Source organism: Pelodiscus sinensis, chromosome 1 (assembly GCF_049634645.1).
Source record: "Pelodiscus sinensis isolate JC-2024 chromosome 1, ASM4963464v1, whole genome shotgun sequence".
Lineage (NCBI taxonomy): Eukaryota > Metazoa > Chordata > Testudines > Trionychidae > Pelodiscus > Pelodiscus sinensis.
In genome coordinates, this window is record NC_134711.1 from 42,422,555 (window position 1) to 42,443,804 (window position 21,250).

At 46.2% G+C, this 21,250-nt stretch overlaps 1 protein-coding gene across 1 annotated transcript; it reads right to left on the reverse strand.

Annotated features, from left to right (window-relative positions):
* Window positions 1–6,881: 6,881 nt before the first annotated feature.
* Window positions 6,882–21,027, reverse strand: WNT16 (Wnt family member 16). The gene is made up of 4 exons (XM_006122566.4): window positions 19,419–21,027; window positions 19,063–19,307; window positions 14,944–15,230; window positions 6,882–9,300 (listed from the first exon to the last, which is right to left on the reverse strand). Exons 1-4 carry the CDS (start codon window positions 19,511–19,513, stop codon window positions 8,836–8,838), a joined length of 1,092 nt encoding a protein of 363 aa, XP_006122628.2. The 5' UTR covers window positions 19,514–21,027; the 3' UTR covers window positions 6,882–8,835.
* Window positions 21,028–21,250: the final 223 nt, after the last annotated feature.

The following is a 21,250-nucleotide window of genomic DNA, read 5'->3' on the forward strand; positions in this document are numbered from 1 at the left end:
GTTCTGCTGGTTTAGTGCCATTTTCTCAGCACAAAGCAGCCATAAAACCCATGGACAGGAACCACTGGGGATTCCCTTGGTGTGAGGAAAATCTCAGCTGGCTCTACACCATTCCTCTACTCCGATTGCTGGTGTAGGAAGCCTGACCGGGGTAGAGAGATATGTTGCTGCCCTGTAGCCATCACCGTTAGTTGGTGGAATGCACACTTTGTGGGAGGGACATCTAAGAATGAGCAGCAGTTCCCAGCATGAAGGGATAGCTGTTTCAAAGCTACTTTTCCCCTTGTCTGTCTCAGCTGTGGCTCTAAAGGTACCTCTACATTCTGGTGCCATTTCAGGATACTGCCAGTATCCTAAAACAGCTATTCTGCATTTTGACAATGCACCCGTTATTTTGATATATCTGTCAAAATAATGGGTATCCTATTCCGACGAGGATTATGGGACATTTTAGAATAGTGGTTTATTTCAAAATTTGGCACTATGTAGACAGTGACAAATTACGAAATAAGCTATTTCAAAATACATATAGGCTACATCTACATTGGCAAGATTTTGCGCAAATACTTTTAACGCAAGAGTTATTGTGTTAAAGTATTTGCGGAAGGGAGCGTCTACACAGGCATGTGCTTTTGTGCAAGAGATGTGCTTTTGCACAAAAGCATCCGTGCCAGTGTAGACTCTCTTGCGCAAGAAAGCTCTGATGGCCATTTTAGCGATCAGGCTTTCTTGCGCAAAAAATTCATGTTGCCTGTCTACACTGGTCTCCTGCGCAAGAACACTTGCGCAAGAGGTCTTCTTCCTGAGCGGGAGCATCATCGTTCTTGCGCAAGAATCACTGATTTCTTACATTAGAACGTCAGTGTTCTTGCTCAAGAACTTGTGGCCAATGTAGATAGGCGGCAAGTTTTTGTGCAAAAGCAGCCGCTTTTGTGCAAAATCTTGCCAATGTAGACACAGCCTCAGAGTAATATTTGCAACACTATCATTTCACCCTTCTCCCTGGGGATGACACCAGCTTGGTTACTTTGAGATCCAGTCCTGCTCCTACTGAAATGAATAGCAGATCCCATTGAGATTTGGCAGAATTGGACTATAACTTCTACACTAATCATATTGCCTTTTAGCACTAAACTAAAGCACTTAAGAGGGTGCTGAATAAAAGGAGTGAATGCTAGCCACTGAACTGACAACACTTTCCGTGGTAGCTGGCTTCTTGTAGGGGCTCAGTACAGCTCTGACTTGATGAGAGTACTGGGAAATGGTATGATTTTAATATACTGGTGCTACCTAAAAACATCAGTGTTAGCTCATTGCTAATTTTATTATAGTCCAGGTGTCCAGTTAATAAATGACCTTCAAATTATTTTACTAGATTATTTTTCTCTACAATTTCTGCATCAAAGCGTCTGTTCTTGCACAAAATACATTCAAAAACATTGGTGGTGACTCCTGAGCCAACATGGCAGATGGTATAGGGTTACCGATCTTCTTACCCTTGATAGAATAGAATCTCAGGAAGTATACAAAGACTGTGACACTCCACAGCTAGTTAGCACTATGCTAAGTTACTTCTTTTCTTTAAGGGTTTGTCTTCATTGGTAGAAAAAGGTGAGTTTCTTACCTTAGGGAAACTAATGCATGTGAGCTATTTCAAGATAAAATATGCTCCCTTGTTTAGCTATGAAGACAAGCCCTAAATTAGAGGCAACTGCTCAATTTGCAATAATTGGTGTAATCAGGGATGACTACGAAGTAAATCAAAAATCAAAACATTGGGCTATGTCTACACTTGCAGCTTCTTGCGCAAGTATGGCTGCTCTTGCACAAGAATGCGCAGAGTGTCCACACTGTCTGCCTGCTCTTGCGCAAGGAAATTTACAGCACAGCGTGGTAAGAGAGGGCTTCTTGCTCAAGAGCTGTGCTCTTTTTTAACAGGTGTAAGCTCTCTTGTGCAGAAGTGATCTTGCGCAAGAGGGCAGCGTGGACGCTCAGCAGGGCTTTCTTGCACAAGAAAGCCCTATGGCTAAAACGGCCATCGGAGCTTTCTTGCGCAAGAGAGTGTCCACGCTGCCATGGATGCTCGTGTGCAAAAGCACAGCCCCTCCCACTTCCAATTTGAGCATCTTTCAGGTGGTAGGAAGAAAAAAAAATGACATGTAGTGCTACCTCCTTTATTTGCTCTCCTCTCACCAAGACACTCCTTTCCAAAGTGTATCTCCTGAGGTGGGGACCACACCTGGATGATCACAAAACCCAAGGCTCATTGATTTCATAGGAGCCCACTCTTCATGGCAACCTGCTAGAATTACAGGCTGTCCGTGAGGCATGCAGATTAGGGATGTAAAAATGAAGACAATTAAATGATTAACTGATAAGTAAAAGCTTATCAGTTAATGCTATTGACTACATGCATCCCCCATCCCCTGCCAGTAAATGTGAGTCGTGAATTCTCCAGCAGAGAGGCTCAGCAGGTATTTCAACCATGACAACAAATGGATTTCTAATCTTTCATGGTCCAATGAATCTTTTAACAATGGGGGCAGCCATCCTCTTTGCTACCCAAGAAAACATGACATGCCAAGTTTGTTGCTCTAGCAATTGTCAGGGTCCAGACTCCCGAGGTGATGCCTTCCTACTCTTATGTTCAGAAATACAAACATATTTCTTTCTTCCCAGCCTCTAATCCCTTCATACCTTGTGTTCTCTGACAGACATGTACTGACAGTAATTCTAATAGCCCCATAGTGGCAGTGTCAGTCTGGATCACCATGGCCCCGAAATTGACCAACTGCATTCATTTCCCACATTACTATCTCAGAATGGGTGGCAGAAGTAGCCATTCCAACCTGACTTCCCTCCAGCTCACAGCTGGTTTTTGGTTGGGGAACAGGCTTAAAATGAACCTCTTTAAAAGTAGCACAGTCCATCTTGCTGAATAGGACAAAACCATCCAAGTGGCTTCGGTGACAGGGGGAAATGCTTCCACTGAGTAGCCTTTCTCCAGAAGAGACAGAATGTCCCTATTACCTCGATTACCTCCTCTCATTAAAGACACCAGGACTTCCCGTCAGCTTACTGAGAGTGCATCTCACAACCACAACACATTTGCACCTGTCTGTAGAGAGCAAAGCTAGGACACTTTTCACTCATTCCACAAAAGCATTGTTAGAGTATTTCGTCTTGCATCTCCACCTGCACCACCTGTACTAACAGAACTTAGGCACCCTTCCTTTGAGCCCTTGGCTTTCTGCCCCTTCCTGCATCTGTCAATGAAACTAGCTCTTTTGACAGCCACCACTTCAGCTTGGAGAGTAGGTGAGCTTGGTGCTGTCATGGCAGACCTTATACTTGCTGTACACAGTGTCCTTTGGATTACATCCTCCCTTTCTTCCTAAGGTCCTGGCAGTCGTCATCTGAATCAAATGGTTCACGTACCTCTATTTTACCCGAAGTCCCATCACACTTGAGACAACAGGAGATAACAGATGGTCTATGGGCCCTGGCTTTCTATTTGGATTGGACCAAGCCCTTTTTATGAATCACCTTGACTGCTTGCTTCAGTTGCCAAAAGAATGAAGGGTGAGGTCCTATCTTCTCAGAGACTCTCAAAATGGATCTCTGGGTGCGTCCTCCTCCTCTGCTACTAGCTCACAGCAACTGCTACTCCAGCTAGGACATGGGTTGCCTCAGAAGCATCACCGCAAGCTGTCCTGTTTTCTGAAATTGGCAGAACAGCCATCTGGAGCTTGGCAAACAGTGCACCCTTGGGTTCAGCAATGCTGCAAATTGTGGTGCCTTGTATCTCCACACACTCCTCTCAGGTCTAAATTAACTCTTATGGGGGCCAGGGCTGATTGTGTGGGAGGGGGGAATACGGGTTAAAGTGGGGGGTGGGTGCAGGACGGAGGTGAGGTCTCTAATTGAGGTGCAGGCTCTCAGGTGAGGCTAGGGATAAGGTATTTGGGGTGCAGAAGGCTCCAGGCTGCATCCAAAGGAGTTTGAAGTGTGAGCCAGGTTCAGGGCAGGAGTTTGGGTACAGGAGGGAGCTCAGGGTTAGAGTGTAGAGTCAGGGAGGGAGTTAGGGTATGGGAGGGGGCAAAGGATTGGAGTGCAGGGCACTTATCTGGAGCAGCTACCATTTGTCGGTGTGTGGGGGGAGGGAGAACAAGTGGCTCTGCATAGCCTGTGCTCAACGTGAGGCACCACCCCCGCAGCTCCCATTGGCCACAATTCCCAGCCAATGGGAGCTGCAGGGGGCAGAGCCTCCAGGTTAGGGCAACACAGGAAAAAAGCTTCCTAGTGCTCATGCAACATGGCTCCAGGAGGGTGGGGGAGGGGAAGGAATAGCAGCTGAGCAAGCTACTTTCCCCGTGCCCTGCCCTGCCAGGAAGGGCTGGTCTGGAACATAGGGGCTTTAGCCCTGGGCTGCAGCCCCTAAAACCGCTTTCATAATCTGGCCCTGTTCTTGCTAAATAAGCAGTGCCTAGGAACACCCCACAGCGAGTACCATGGGGACCAGCACCTGACGAAAGGAATGTTACTTACCATATAGTAATTGGAATTCTTCCAGCTGTGTGCTCCCGGTGGGTGTTCACAACCCACCTTCCTTCCCCTCTGCATTGGATCCTCATGTGGTTTGTGGTCGAGTAGTGGGTAGTTGGCCCACTTCTGCCATTAGTTCTCAGCAGAGGTGCTGCTGTTGAAGAATTTCCAATCCCAGGTGTACATGCAATCCATTTTAAATACCCAGAGGAACTGCACATCTCAAAGACCCCCAGTGCCTATATATCATCTCCATTTCCCCAAAAGCTGGAATAGGAAACAACCGCCAGATAGAGCACTGTAAAGGGGCTCAGGAGACCCAGGACTGTTACTGCCCTGCTGGATGACCTGGGGCTAGTCACTTGGCGCCTCTGTGCTTCTCTATGTATAAAATGATTCATGAGACTGAATTCCTTCGTAAAGCACTTTGAGATCTATAGATCTCTGAGCTAGGTATTTAATATTAGTACCAGCCATCTTTCTCAGCAAATGTTGACTCTATGGCAGTGAGCACTGTAGCAACATTTGTAACGTTTAACAGTGCAACTAGGTGAAGAGTTTCAAAGAAGTCATGTGACCTACTGAAAATCCATGGGAGCTAGACTCTTGCTATTCAGGTTCCTTTGGATATGTTGTCAGCCTTAGTACGTATCCTTTTGACTATTTCCTCTGCCTGGTCAAATAGACTTTTGCTCCTCACCTGCATTTTTGTTATCTATTGCTTTCACTTTGTATGCTGCAATATATGCAATACATTAGAAAGTACTGCCCAGCATAGAGAAATTTGGATAATGAAAGAATTCCCATAGCAATATAGCTTCCTTTAGCAAAGTTTTCCTGCAGAAGGTAGTTTTCTAAAGCTACCACTGTTCATAGAGACTGGTGAATGACACATTTGTATGGAAGCAATACTGGCCAAATTAATCTTAGGTGCAACTTCACTGACTTTGACAATTGTTCTCAGGATGAAGTTAGCCCAATAATGCTACAATTTTTTCTCTCACAGAGCAGCCATAGTTTTTCTGAATCCAAACTAGAACAAATAATTAACAGAGTTTGAGTTTAAAGAAGGGATCGTAATTACTCCTTGTTTGGGGGGGGGGGGGGGGGGAAATGGGCTGGTGCTGTTTTTTTACAGCTTTGCTACTTTTTACAAATTGCTGCTCCATGATTACAAAGCTGACAGAGTGAAGGAACATGACTGAGATAAGCAGTTTCTCCTATGTAATGTACAAGATGACATATAATATTTCAACGTTCACTTCTTTAATCCAATTGAGATTTGGAGGAATCTATTCATTAAAAAAATATAAAAAACAACTAATAGTCCTGCAGCACCTTAGAGACTAACAAAAAATGTAGATAGTGTCATGAGCTTTCTTGGGCACAACCTACTTCTTCCGATGCAAATGGGTTGTGCCCATGAAAGCTCATGATACCATCTAAATTTTTGTTAGTCTCTTAGGTACTGCAAGACTATTCATTAAAAAAAAAAAAACATTTCAGTTACAGACGAACAGAGCTACCTCCTCTGAAACTATTCATTAAAGATCTTCAAAATTACATATCAGTCTTCGTATGGTAAGAAGCCCTTTCAAGACTCCTGCAATCTCATGTTATAAATGATCAGAACTGAGCTCACAGTCATTATACAGGAACAATTCCCATTATGGAATCACTGTCATTGGTGGTTTGTAAAATAAACATCCAGTGGTGATTACAATTAAACAGCCCAAGGAAATTGACTTCTTGGGGTGCTTTCGAGTCCTACGCTACAATGATAAAACAAGGTAGGGCCACTGACATCATCTAAACCATGTTTATCACACTTTAGCCTGAAAAACAGATTTAGGCCTCGTGCTGACGCTGCATCTGTGGTGAATTTCATCCAGCTGGAATCTTTCTTGAGTAGCCCTGAAGTCAGTAAATTCTAACTGAAAATATGAAAACAAATCCAGGTCATCACCCACAAGAAAACAACAAGACAAGTATGAAACAAATGGAAGTGTTTGTTTTGTTCTCTAGGTTTTCCTCAAACAAGTGAGAGTAAAGGCTGAGATTTTCAAATCTGGATAAGAGACCTTGATACCCAATTAAATGAGAAATATAATTAAAACTCATGAGAATTAGGAACCCCAGCCCCAATTAACTCTGAAATTCCCAACCAACATCTCTATGCTAGTTTGTTTTTAAAAAGTACAGATGATATATTACAAAGGTGAAATCCCAGCATTACTGATGTTAATGGGAGTTTTGCTATTCACTTCAACAAGGCCAGGATTTCACTCTGCAAATAAGCTGTAAAAGAGGAAAAAGGAAATTGTAGAGAATAAAAATCAATTGATCACTAGAAAATTTAATTCTTAGTGTGTCATAATCGGAGTATTGTAGCTGTAATGGTGCCCTGTTTGTGAGAAATACGTCATTTATGTAACAGTTCAAATACGTGTCTTCCCTCTTACACAAGCAAACAAAAGTCAGTTAAAAGCTACTGCAAGAGTAACAGAGATCTAACCAGCAAATGTCAAACAATGTAATCTTATGTTAGTTCATGGAACTTAATGCACATGCCTTTAAAGCCTTTTCTAGAATGTGCATAATTTAAACATTCACAAAATATAAATTTTATCAAAAATATATCTTTGTATATTTCAGCAACCAAAACCCTTTCACACAAATCTTTTAAAGCAGTATTTAACACACAATTACATACACAAAAACAATGAGCACTAGACATTTCATACAATACATGGATGTCTCTCTGCCAGCAAACACTGCATGTTCAAAATTAGAGCTCCGGAATCACATTTTTCAGCAACGTGCAGGAACAAGCTGTGCCTGGGTAGTGCCTAATTCCTGACTGGTTCCCTTCCTTTCAGAGATGTAAATAACAGTGAGCCAAAAATGGAAAAATAAATAATACCAGTGGTTTTAGGTGTTTTAATGGTGTGAGGCACTCTATCAAGTACATCATGCATTTGATCTTGTTTTAAAAGCAACACTGGCTGAGGTGTGATCTACTGTATCTGCAAAGATATTCATGGTGGATAAGTCTATCAACAGCTAGTTGCTAGGCAGGTCAGTGATGCAAATTCATGTTGTGAGGTCCCAAAACCTCTGACTGCCAGAAGCCAGGACTGGACGACAGGGAATGGATCACTCAATAACTTGCCCTATTCTGTTCATTCTCTCTGAAGCATCTGGCGGCCATGATACTGGGCTAAGTGGTCTGACCCAATATGGCCATACTTATGTTCTAAAGGCAGATGGGAATATTCCATTTCTGACATTTATTTCCCTTTATGATAAACTTTTGGTTTGATCCTGCAAGTGATGTGGCTGAGGTTTAAGAAAACCTGAGCTAGATGCCACGACCAGAACAGATGAACAGGGTGACTCATGATCCAACAGTACAGTAAGCGGAAGGCACCTGGTCTAAAGATAGTGGGCTGGCAAGAATACTGTGCCACACACATGTATGAGATCTGGTGGAGCTGACTGTAGCAAAGTCTGTTTCCTTCATACTTGCGTCCTACACAGCTGCCCCGCCCCTTTAGTTATTCTAAGCACATTTGAGTGATGGGTTTGTGAAAATACTAAAAATGGCTGCTACTGGGCACATTATGTGCATTCAAACTGCAGCACTGATGGTCTTGCCATGTCCCAGCTCCACTTCAAACCTACCCAATATCCTCTCCCTCCCCAGTACTCAGCCCACAGTGCTGAGCACTGACACATTTACACTGCCCCCTGTACAGTAGCTAATCAACCACCGCACGTTCAACAGTGGAGCTTTGCATCCTCATTTCTTTCCGCAGTGTGCAGGAAGAAGCTGTACATGGGTAAGTCGAGTCACTGAATGGTTCCCACTATTAACAGAGGGAAGTGAGAACTGCATGATACTTCTTCCGTGTCCAGTATCCTTTTGGCCACTAAAAGCCAACATCTCTTTTTGACTTTTTTCTATTGTGCTCATTGACAACTTTAAGGCAATTCTTGATCATCATGTTATGGCCGTTGCTGATGAAAAGTTTAATACTCCATAGTAGCTGTGGTGTTAATATTCAAATATGCCACCTATCCATTTGGGCTCCTCAGAAGGCTTGGCCTTTTTTATTGTCACTCAATCATTACATGCAGGTGATTATTGTCGTGAGTTGCTCTTTCAGTTGGAAACCAAAGCATTCTGGGACATCTGTTATGAAGGCAGATCCTCTTGTTATTCTAACAGAGAAGGAATGAGTCCTGTTAGACGAGGAGGAGTTGTTTTCTTTTCTGAGACAGATTCTCTCATTTGCAGGTATGAACATCAGTCATGCTCTCACACCTTCTGCAGCGGACGTAACAGCACCAGACAAACTTGCATTCGCACCTCTCCACATGCCTGACTACGTGAGTGTTGTAACCGCGACCACAGCAGAGGAGATTGCAGCCATCTGGGCCATCTGACGTGCGGTTGCATTCTCTTCCCTGTGTCCCAGGAATCCCTAGTCTGGGATCCTCCACACAATAGTTGGGTGACTTGTTTATGTAGAGAAGATCTTCCTTGCGGATTGGTATTTTCTGTTGTGTTTTTTCTTTCCTGCGTAGTTTTTTCTTCAGTTTGTCAGATATCTGTATACTGTTTTCATATTTATCCTTTAAATACTGGCCAATCTTTTCAAATGAAGACATAGTTTTCCAACAAGTTTTCACGGCACAAGATCCGGAAACACCATGACAACGACAATCCACTGACAGCAGTTTTGCTACTGCCTGAAAATAAATCAAGACCGATATTCAGAATTTAATTCCTCTATATTCCTCATTAAAAATACTGCCCATTCGCTGGTAGTCTGTTAGGGTATGTCTACACTACAGAGTTAGTTCGAACTAACTTAGTTCGAATTAGTTAATTCGAACTAAGCTAATTCGAACTAACGCGTCTAGAACTAAAAACTAGTTCGAATTAGCGTTTTGCTAATTCGAACTAGCATGTCCACATTGAGTGGACCCTGAACAGGGCTTAAGGATGGCCGGAAGCAGTGCCGGCAGGGCATCAGAGGAGGACTTAGAGCGTGGAGATGCTGTCTCAGGCTAGCCGAGGGCTGCGCTTAAAGGGACCCAACCCCCACCCCGGACAGACAGTTCTCAGGGGTGCCCCGCTTGAAAACCAGTCCTGGCTTGGAGTGCCCGGAGTGCCCACACTGGGCATATCACAGCACTCGGCCATCAGACCAGCTGCACTTGCCGCAGGCTGCCATCTGGGGAGAGGAGGCAATTGGGGGGCTGCAGGAGAGCTTCCACCCCCAGAAGCCCGCAGAGCCAGCCCAGTCCTCCCCATCGGGGGCTCGTACCCCATTCCTCCCTCACCTCTTTCCACTTACCCTTCGCTAGCCCCCCTTCTTATTGATGTACAAAATAAAGATAACGTTTCTTCCAAAATTGACTCTGTCTTTATTGAACAAAACTGGGGGAGACTGGGAAAAGGAGGTGGGAGAGAGGAAGAGAAAGGCTGGGAGAGGGGAGGGCAACTAACATGATCAGGGGTTGGGAACAGGTCCCAGATGAAGAGAGGCTACAGAGACTGGGACTGTTCAGCTTAGAAAAGAGGAGATAGAGTGGGGACAGGATAGAGGTTTCTAAAAGCAGGGGTTGGGTGGAGAGGGTGCATTCAGAAAAGTTCTTCATGAGTTCCCATAAAGAAAGACTAGAGGACACCAAAGGAAAGGAATGGGTAGCAGGCTTCAAACTAGTACCAGAAAGTTGTTCTTGACAAAGCAAATAGTTAACCTGTGGAACTCCTTGCTGCAGGAGGCTGTGAAGGCTACAACTAGAACAGAGTTGAAAGGGAAGTGAGATCAAGTCATGGAGGTTGGGTCCATGGAGTAGTCTTAGCCAGGGGGTAGGAGTGGTGTCCCTGCCCAAAGTTTGTGGAAGACTGGAGAGGGATGGCACGAGACAAATGGCTTGGTCACTGTCTTTGGTCCATCCCCTCCAGGGTCCCTAGGGTTGGCCGCTGTCGGCAGACAGGCTACTGGGCTAGATGGACCTTTGGTCTGACCCAGTACGGCCATTGTAAGCTCAGGGCTCAGGGTCGGGGGTCTCAGTGGACCCCCTTGATTTTCATGCACACCTGCTCCTGGGTGGCCAGGCTGGCAGCTCTCCTGCCCTAGACGGCCACTTTCCTGTGCCTAGTGCGGAGATCGTTGACGAGGTCCACGATGTCTGCACTAGCCCAGGAAGGTGCCCGCCTCTTGTGGTCCCGGGCTAGCTCTCGGGAGCCGCCAGCCTGGTCCCGGGAAGAGGGGGTGAGCTGGGGGACATCGGGTGGGTGGCTCTGTGCCGTGCCAGGTGCAGGGTCTGCTGGCTGGGTGCTGGCAGGCTTGCACCTGGCACGGGCACCGTAGCCAGCCCGTGCCCCTTTAAGGGGTCCGGGGCCGGGAGGGGGGCAATAGAGTTTCCCTGGTGTTGGCCAGAGAGGCCACCAGGGAAACCTGGGGAGGGCTAACCTCCCACTAGTTCGAATTAAGGGGCTACACACCCCTTAATTCGAACTAGTAAGTTCGAACTAGGCTTAATCCTCGTAAAATGAGGTTTTCCTAGTTCGAACTAAGCGCTCCGCTAGTTTGATTTAAATTCGAACCAGCGGAGCGCTAGTGTAGCGCCTATGAATGTTAGTTCGAATTAACGTCCGTTAGTTCGAACTAACATTGTAGTGTAGACATAAACTTAGTGTCCAACCTTTTTACTGGTGGGGAAACAAGAGCACAGAAGAGATAAATGTTTAGTGGCTACTTGCTCGGGGATGCCTAGCTTGAGACATGCACCAGACCTGAGTTTTTAGAACTGCTGAGCACCTGCAGCTTACCTTAGCAAGACAAAAAAAAAAAGTCGTCAGTTTCGCAGTAGTAATAATGAAACTTCCATTTATGCCTCTTTTTTCATTCTGAAGGATTCAAAGTTTTCCCCAAACTACACATGCTTAATCATTCCACTCATTGCTGAAATGTAGCCACCTCTTGAGTGGAACACAGCAATGATATTTAATTGTGCACACTTTGAGAATGAGAGTGGATATGGTAGCCGAGGACATTTAGACCCAGGGTCTTAGCCTGCCTCCATAACAGGTGGCTGTCACACAGGCAGAATCAGGCTCTGTTATTGTAGGTAGGCAACGTAGGTAAGTTAGATTTGCCATTAACAGCTTTTGTTTTCAATGCATTTTTTTCACTCCACACAAACACAGGCTAACATTTTGATAACGTAAATCATCCACAATTTTTATACTAACTTTAGAAATTCGTATTAATAGAGCTAATACTTTTCTTTTAGAGTGTTTGTTTGGTAGAATAAGTTTGAAATCCTTTTCAGATATAAGACCTAAATTTAATAAAAGTTGTCTGCAGGGCAAAGGATGTCTGAAGCCTTAATTAGGCTTCTCCAGCGCATGCACAAAAATCTAAGTAGATCTTATATTGAAGCCAGACTCTACAAACTGTAGACGGTAAACAAAGCACTACCTTCCTACGCCTGGGACTGCAGCTCAACTTTTTAGCAAACAGTGAATGTAATGGCTTCCCCTTCAATCTCACTTGGACAATCACTGGTAGAAGTAAACAACTAGGCGTGTCTATTGGCACACGTGACACTCAGCGCTGGAAAAAGTTTTAAAAACTATCATATCCACAGACTTAGCAAATAGATGAAGTACAGTAAAACTTTAATTTTTTTTAACCTCTCCACTTTATATAAATGTACTGGTAATCGATGTGGGAGAGAAGGGAAGAAAAGAAAGGAAGGGGAAGTAAATGCCAGTTTAACACCTTCCTCAGGGTTCTACAGTGAATTTTACTTTTTCTGGCTTTTAGGTCGGGCTCCTGCAGACATATCAGTACCACTGGAGCCCTGCCTCCCTTATACAGAGCCCTGGTGACAACAGGGCAACTGCTCCATCCACAAAGGGCAGATTGCAAGGTGTTAGGCTGCAAACTCCAAAGAGCCAAGAACTGTCCTTACTTGTGTTTTCTGGTACCGATCCCCACCAAAATGTAATGAAGTAGTGGTTATAATAAAGTGCAAAGAAAATTATTTGTCCCTGTCTCAAGTTTTAACATTACAGTAAATGTGGAACAAAAAATGAACACATTTCTATCAGCGTGACCGAAGCTTTGCGGACAGCCCTGGGAGGTGCCAGTTCCCATTGACTTCAGTGGCAGTTTAGGTCTCCCAGCATATCGCAAGATAGAGCCCGGAGTGATACTGAGGGCTGTACTGGCAACATGCCTGGATCCTGAAGGTCACACCTAATTATGTGCAACTCTACAAACATTATTATAATACACTGGACCATGTTTCCTTGTACTTTCCTTGGTGCATGAATAGAAATTGCTTGTTGTGCAAGGTCGCTGCTAAACCTAACAAGTGAGGCATTCATAAGGCCACTAAAGGAGGAATAGCAGGCTATTAGAACCCTTAGTCAATGCAGATGGAACGTTGTGAATTGGGGAGGAGACGTAGGCAACATTTCAAAACCCTATGGGCTATACCTGGAGCTGGAAGCTCCTGTCTATGTTTGTGTAGGCAGCAAGTAGTAGGAATACCCAAATTGCTCCTCTGCAGGAGTGGGGGTAGGACTTGTGCCCAGAGCACACTTGGGCATCCCCAATTTACAGTATTCTTCCAATAGCCCTCTTATCCACCATGACAGTTACTCCAGATACTTGTGTTCTCTTCCTCACTACTTATTTGTACAGCCATGATCCTGTGTTTGCCTTTAGAATCGGTTGATAAGGAAATGACTGGGTAGTCACAGCTTTGGAAATAAGACTTCACTGTACTGAAGGCACAGAAGCTGGGCTCTGAGGGAAGAGGGCCTTTGTTACAATACAGGCAGTCCCCGAGTTATGCGGATCTTATGTCGGGTCCGTACTTACGAACGGGGCTTTTCTCGCCCCGGAGGACCACCCAGACGCGCCGAGGTCCTGCCGCCCACATCCTCCGGGGCGAGAAAAGCTGCTCCGCGTCTCCCTGGTCTGCTGGGGGAGGCCTGGGGGGGCCTCCCCCAGCAGACCAGGGAGACGCGGAGCAAAGCCGCGGAGGACGCGGGCGGCGGGAGCGCCCAGACGTGCTGCGGTCCCGCCGCCCTGGTCCTCTGCAGCTTTGCTCCGCGTCTTCCTGGTCTGCAAAGCCGCAGAGGATGCGGGCAGCGGGACTGCCCAGACGTGCCGCTGTCCCGCCGCCTGGGTCCTCCACGGCTTTGCTCCGCGTCTCCCTTGTCTGCTGGGGGCCCTGGTCTGCTGGTGGTCCTGCTTCCATGGAGGCCTCGCTGCATCGTCGTCCCCCTAGCAGACCATGGAGACGCGGGCGGCAGGACCAAGATGCGCCGGTGCCGCCGCCCGTGTCCTCCGCGGCTTTGCTCCGTGTCTCCCTGGTCTGCTGGGGGCCTTTATGAATGTTCCTTTATGAAGGTTCAGATTATGTTTTTGCCTGATCATTCTCTGACAGAGGAGAGGTTTGTACTCAGCCCCAAGAGAAAGGTGTGAGGTTCCTTCCTGTGAGACCCACCAGAGCCCAAGGAGATCCATATGAAAGCTGTCACATATCTCCTCCCCAGCACCACAGCTCCTGTAGGGGCAGCATTCTCATAATGGTCGTCACTGAGGCTGCCTCCAACTTCCACTTAGCAATAAGGGAACAGTGGACGTTCATTATGAAACGGTCAAAAGTAGCATACAATTGGAATTTTTATGGGCTTGAAGAGCAGACTCCTACCCACCTTATTTTCAAGATGCATGCAGGAAGAAGTTTCTACAGTGCCTGGAGGAACAGGGGTTGCACACTGTAGGCCCTAATCTTGAGCCTGCTGAAGTCAATGAGAATTGCAACTGATTTCAAAGCTCAAGGTAACTTCCCTAATAGAGCTGTGGGTGCCTGTCTTCTTTCAGAAAAAAACTATATAGACACTCTGCATGTAATGCTCAATGAACAAAGTATAGAGCAATTTTTTAAAAAATACACTATAGCTAGGAAACCTAATGTCCACTCTGTCAGTTCACACAATATTAGAAGGGTTCAAAAATACAGCTCATTGCATATAACAGAAAGGAAATGAAACCACAAGCATTCTTCTGAGAAAGGTGTGGTTAAATTGTACTGAAGAAGGAGCATGAAAGATAAAAGTCTCTACTGCACTCCAACTCAATCTTAGGCCTCGAAATTATTTTAACAAATTTATTAAAAAAACTACTCAAGTGAATTGAAGACAGATGATAGCCTACATTTTTAGCCTACGTTTTGCTCTGGAGTTTTTAATCCAATTCTTACTTGCAGTCAGGATCAGGCCTCATTATATTAATGCCACGTTGGGCAGTGACATCGAATGATTATTTGATCAGATTTTTAACTTCTAATGCATACCTGCCTTCCAGCCTCGTTATTGTGCTGGTTCATTGCGATCAATCCATTCCCCTCTTTTCCAGTAATGTTCTTAACAGGACCATCTAAAAACTTTCTGCTAAACCACATTCCATAATGGATGTCATCAGAGCAGCCACCCCAGTGCCAGCCTTCGGTGGCTGAGCCACCATTCTGCAGGTTTGTATCACAGGAGCACTCGGTCATATTTCCTGCACTGCATGATCGAGTCACTGAATGTACCAGGCCTGCCGCCATCACTGCATAAATAAAGGCTGATTCCTTGGTGCCTAAAAAGAATGAATGGAAATGTTATGTTAGAGATTAGCCACACCTGCCCACTATTAATTCTCACAAATTAATCTTGCAAGTCAATCCACAATAACTACTATTTAAAGGGAATAATGGGAGGGCTCGACAGTTGTTATTTTCAACAAGTCCCACTCATGCTTGGGACTTCGTGTGCCTGACTCATGGAGTTTCACCAGGATAATGGAATTGAGACTCTGGCCTAACCAAGCTTCACAGATGTATGAGGACTATTCATGTGCATTTGATTTTTTCAGGACTGCTCTTTTAATTATGCTACTTCATTCTGAATGTGTGTCATTTTTTTCACCACTTTCAGAAGTGGATCTGGGTTTTTTTGCCATATGAAATTTTGACTGAATTTCAAAAATACACTTCAATAGAAAACACCTGACCAGCCCTGCTATTTTCCATCATTAATATTGATCTGAAAAAGAAAAAGGTTCTGATCATAAGATGACTCAAAGTTCCTGTGGGAGTTCTGTGCATTCCCATGGTTCTAGTGTTGTCTTTGTACAAAGTCAGACCACATACCAGGGCTGTTTTAGTTTATAAAGGGTGCAAGAGTCAAAAGATGATGAAACTACAGACAGCGGTGACAGTGGCAGAAGGGTGCTTTAGCCAGACCCCCTTTTCTCTTGTAGGCAGGCATTAAGAAGGGGAAATGGCAGAAAACTCCAATGCTATCTTTACGCCATAAATGGATCATCCTCGAGTGGGGTGACTCTTTACTGTTAAGCCAGCTTTAGATCCAAATTCTGCTGGAGGTATGACAAAGCAAGTGTCCCAGGGAAATCGGGCCTGATATCTTTAAAGGATCTGGTAGGGTCAGCACACTTTTAAAGGCCACCTAAAACACCCTGCCATTAGTGGAAGAACAATTATTTTTCTCCACTTTTACAAAACCCAATGTTAGTGTTTCTATACTGCTCACTATAACATCAAAACAACGTTTTCCCTTAAGAAACATCAACAAGACTAGTCATGCTAGTAAAGACACTTGTACATAAGGATCTACAGGGTCTAAATTTGGGCCCAACTGATCTCCATAGGACTATTCACAGGAATAAAGTTATTCACAAGGGGTAACTGCAGGGATGGTCTTTTCAGACTGCACACTATTTTTGTGGTTTATTTCTTAAGTTCTGTATCATAGCATTTAATGATTGTTACACAGCAACAAAACACAACCTTAAACTACCAAATAAGGACTCAATTGTGCACTCTTCTTTCAGGCAAGTAGATGGGATTAGACCCATATCCTGTGAACACTGACATGGATGAGAAATCCTGATGCATAAAACTTCAATGAGACTACTCATGCGTATGTTTCTGGAATCAATGCCTGTGTCATAACTTACAGTGTCCAAACCCATAAACATTTGGCATAAAATAATTATATTGAAAGAGAATGTGTTCTGTTAAAACACATTTGGAAATAATTGTGTTTAATTGTTAAATTAGACCCACACTTTGTCTACTTCACTAAGACAGAAACAAGTCAGCAGGGTTTCAGGAGAGCACTGAGAGCTTCTTTGCAGAACCTGATGTTTTCAGATATAGATAAATTACCCCTAGTTTAAGCCTTGATTTAGACAATTCCCAAAGACTACTTACATGCTTAACTCTGGCATGTGCTTAAATGCCTTGGTGAACTGAGATTTACATTCTAATTATTGTATTCAATTAATAATGAAATATGTATAAAATACACTGTACTGTGAATGTAAAACAAAACAAAAGAGAGCAATAGGAAACATTTAAAGAAGTAAAATAATATTTGAATTCTTTTTTTCTTATTTGCAGTATACATGGTACATTTTTACATTGATATTGTAAAAACTGTGTGTATTTTTAAGTAAAACAATCAAATAATTTGCTTGAAATAATGTTTATGATTGAACAGTTAATTTCATTATTGTGAACAAAGGGATTCAAACTGCACAATCATTTCTCTCAGAATATTCTCTCCCATTTGAAGGAAGATTAAAAAGACTTGGACTTTTCAGTTTAGAAAAGAGGAAACAAAGGGGGGATATGATAGAGGTATATAAAATCATGAGTGGTGTGGAGAGTGTGAATAAAGAAAAGTTATGTACTTGTTCCCATAATATAAGAACTAGAGGATACCAAATGAAATTAATAGGCAGCAGGTTTAAAACAAACAAAAGGAAGTTTTTCTTCACTCAGTGCACAGTCAATCTGTGGAATTCCTTGCCAGAGGATGTGGTGAAGGCTAGAACTTTAACAGGGTTCAATAAAGTGCTAGATTGTTTCATGGAAGTTAGGGCCATCAATGGCTATTAACCAGGATGGGTAGGAATGGTGTCCGTAGCCTCTGTTTCTCTGGAGGTGGGTGACAGGAGAGGGATCATGTGAGGATTACCTGTTGTGATCCCACCCTTTGGGGCACTGGCCACTGTCGGCAGACAGGATACTGGTCTAGATGGACCTTTGATCTGACCCAGTATGGCTGCTCTTATGTTCTTATGTAGCAGATCAAAATTAAAAGATTAAAATCAGCTATGACAGTTTTGGAAATTTAGACTTAGGACTTGTCTACACTGAAGATTTCAGCCATACTTCCCCCACCTAACTGCAACCCCTAGTCTAGATATAGTACACTACCATCAATCTCAATTTACACTGGTTCAGTGGACCCTTGCTTGAAATCAGAGTAAACTGCACTTCAGTGTTCATGGTGCCTATCTATGGGTACATCTACACTGCAGCACTATTTCAGGATACTTCCGATATCCTGAAATAGCTATTCTGTGTTTTGACAGCATGCAGGTTATTCCGACGTCCATGTAAACCTCATTCCATGAGGATTAAAGGACATTTTGGAATAGCGGTTTATTGAAAAATACACTCCAAATAGGCTACCCAATTTGCATAGCTCAAACTGCATAGCTTATTTCCAGCTAAGGATGCTGTGTAGATGCACCCTATGTGATTACTCTTAGGGTTTGATGCTGCACCAATCAATAAGGAGTTTCTCCATTAATTTGAGAAACTGGATCAAGTCTTTGGTGGTTAGCTACTTCTGCCTGAAAACAGGGCAAATCTCCAGTGTAGGCTGGAGGAAGGGAGGGCAGAGCATAAGAGAAATCAATAATACCTTATTCTGTCTTCTCCTTATACTGATGTCAGCCAAGGATAATTCCATGTAAATCAAGGGAGGGGCACAAATGTAAATGAGGCTTTGGCAAAGTCAGATCAGAATCAGGTCCCTTAGTAAATTGAATTATGTGTTCTTCCCCACAGAAGACAGCGACCCAGGTGCCCCCTCCACCCCCTTTGGAGGCGGCCGCCTAGTGAGTCTGAAGATCAGGATCAAAGCTCTGCGGGCAGGGGGCAGGTTGCTGCCAGTGCCGTTGCGGGAGGCGGCTTTTAGCTTGTCAATATACTGGTTATAGGCGAAGTATCTCGAGAGCAGCTGGTGGGGACGGGACCCGAGGCAGGGCACTGGCACGGCGGCCCCCGGGATGCCCACTCGACCCCGGTGGTGCCCTCCCCGACCGAGGATAGTTGCGGGGGGAGAGGAAGAGGAGCCTTTGCTCTGCCCTGCGACGTCCCGCTTCCCAGCCTCTGGCTCGCCCCGCCCGGCGCCGCACACGGGCGGAGCGCGGCCCCGGTGTAGCTGGGCTGGAGTAGCCGGGCGCCCGGAGAAAGCGGCTCATCGACCGCCAAACCCCGGCCAAGGTGCCAACGCTTGGCAAGCACCAGCGCCTTTGCCCCGGCCGCCTCCGCCCCTCGAGGCTGGCGGGCACCTGGGGCGCTTCCCGCCCCACCCCCGCGGAGCGGACTCACCGCTGCTCAGCTCGGCGCCGAAGACGGAGAAGGCGGCGGCGGGCGAGCCGGGCGGCAGGAGGAGGCAGTTCCAGCGCTCGTGCCTGAACTGGCTCCGGCACTCCTGGATGCCCAGCCGCGCGCCCTCGCGGATGCTGGGCAGCAGGTGGGGCTTCCTCTTGCACAGCTCCTTCTGGCGGCCGCCCAGCGGCAGCCCGGCGCAGCCCAGCTTCTCCGGCACCCCGAAGGAGGCGATGCCCAGCCACCTGCGGAACCAGCCCGGGAGTGAGAGCCAAGCAGCCGGAGCCTCTCGGCCACAACGCTGCCCCCTGCCCCGGCCGCCCCGCCAGCCCCATCGCCGCCCACCCCCGACTCACATCCAGTTCCCGTGGGCGCAGCAGGGCCAGAGCGCTAGTAGCAGCGCTGCCCACCGCACGCACAGGCGAGGCAAGCCGCAGCCAGCCCTCCCCATGGCCTGCGCATGGAGGCAGCCCGCCGGCCCTGCCCCACGCAGCCTGGCTCAGCAGGTGACAAGCACCGGCAGCTTCCCCTTATTCCGCCTCTTCCCTCGCTCCCAGCCCCGAGAGCAGCCTGGCGGGGGGGCGGCACCAGCAGCCACTGGAGCGCAGAGCTGGGCACTGAGCAGCGCGTCCTTCGCCTCAACGCGAGCAGGTTCCTCTTGGTCTTCCCCATGCCAAGGCTTCTCAGCCCTCCAGTCGCGCCCGGCCGCTCATTGGCCCGCGGCAGCTCATGAATATTAGAGAGCGCGCCCATTGGTCCGCAGAGCTCGCCGGGCAGGGGGGTTGCAAGGGCTCGCCCGTCAGGGGGCGCTCCCGCGCAGGACGCCGGGCTGAAATGCACTCCGGGCGCAGAGCAGGGCGCGCGACTTGTGTGTGCGGGTAGCGGCCCCTGGGCTGTCTCCGGGCCGCCACGTGGAAGTAAGCAAAGGGGCTCGGCTGCGCGACGGGTGTCCCCGGAGCGCCCGGCTTCTTAGAATAGACGGCACTGGATGCGCTTTCCTTCCCCTGCAGTTCCGACTGGTGAAGCTGTTTCCCTCTGATGGGGGAATCTCGTGCCACGAGCCCTTGTGAAAATAGACACTTACCAACACCTTGTATTTTAAATCAGCAAGGAGAAAGGGAAGAGAAAGTGCATCGGACATATATTAATACTCATTTGCAGCTACTTTGCATTTTATTCAGAGTCACAAACATTAACTCATCGAACCCTCAAATCCTGTATGAGGGTCCAGCAATAGAGCCCTTTACACTCTTAACTCTAGTAGGACTCCCCATAGGCTCAAGGGTCTAAATTAGTGGATCCCATTACAGTATCAGGGCCTTACTTTTGGCAAGGGGGGATAGGGTTGCCAGTCCTCCTGGTTTCACTGGGAGTTTCCCAGCATCCGGTTTAATCTGCCAGAGGCTACTACAGACAGTCTCCGAGATTTTAAATTGGTATAAATCCACTGGGACTAAAGCAGGCTCCCTTCTTGCTTTGGCCTTGAGCCGCTATTAGAAGCAGCCAGTATGTCCCTGCAGACCCTGGAGGGGTTGAAGTGGGGGAGAGTCAGAGAGTCTCTGCTCTATGTCCCCACCCCATGCATTGATTCTGCAGGACAATGGGATTTGCTGAGGTAGGACTAGTGGGCAGGGACAGTGTGCAGAGCTCCCATGATATCCTCCTCTGGCCAGGGGTGCAGGGACATGTCAGGCGCTTCTGGGATAGCTTCGCGGGATTAAAATGTTTACATTTTCCAAATTTAAAACAAGTAATTTATTTTCCTCAGAAAGAGACAGCAAAGCTGAATAGTATTTCCTGATTGGACAATTGTTAAGTTATTGTTTCATTAGATCGCTATATCATAGTTTCTATGGAATCAATGACACTAGCGGAGAGGCATTTTCAGGATTTTTAGATGATAAATAAGGCTTAAGTCATAGGTATTTTTCATTAAAGTCATAAACAAGTAAACAAAAACTCATGGCCTGTGACCTGTCCATGACTTGTGCTATATATTTCTGACTAAATCTTGGAGGGGGCGGCCCATTGGTGCTGCTGGTGCTTGGGAGAGGCACTGCAGGTGCTCAGGTGGGACTGGACTAGAACTCCAGTAGATGCTGGGTGGGTGCAGGGGGTAACAACACATGGTCCAGGACACCAGCTGGTGCTGGGGTGGGGGGAGAAGTTAACAGGGCTGGCAGGCTCC

What these genes read in the sequence shown, in the direction of transcription:
- WNT16 (XM_006122566.4), bottom strand. Translation starts at nt 19,513, where the DNA reads ATGGGGAGGGCTGGCTGCGGCTTGCCTCGCCTGTGCGTGCGGTGGGCA. An exon ending in TGCGCCCACGGGAACTGGAT is followed by an intron (nt 19,308 to 19,418) that starts GTGAGTCGGGGG and finishes CTGGTTCCGCAG; the next exon opens with GTGGCTGGGCATCGCCTCCT. An exon ending in CGGCGCCGAGCTGAGCAGCG is followed by an intron (nt 15,231 to 19,062) that starts GTGAGTCCGCTC and finishes CATTCTTTTTAG; the next exon opens with GCACCAAGGAATCAGCCTTT.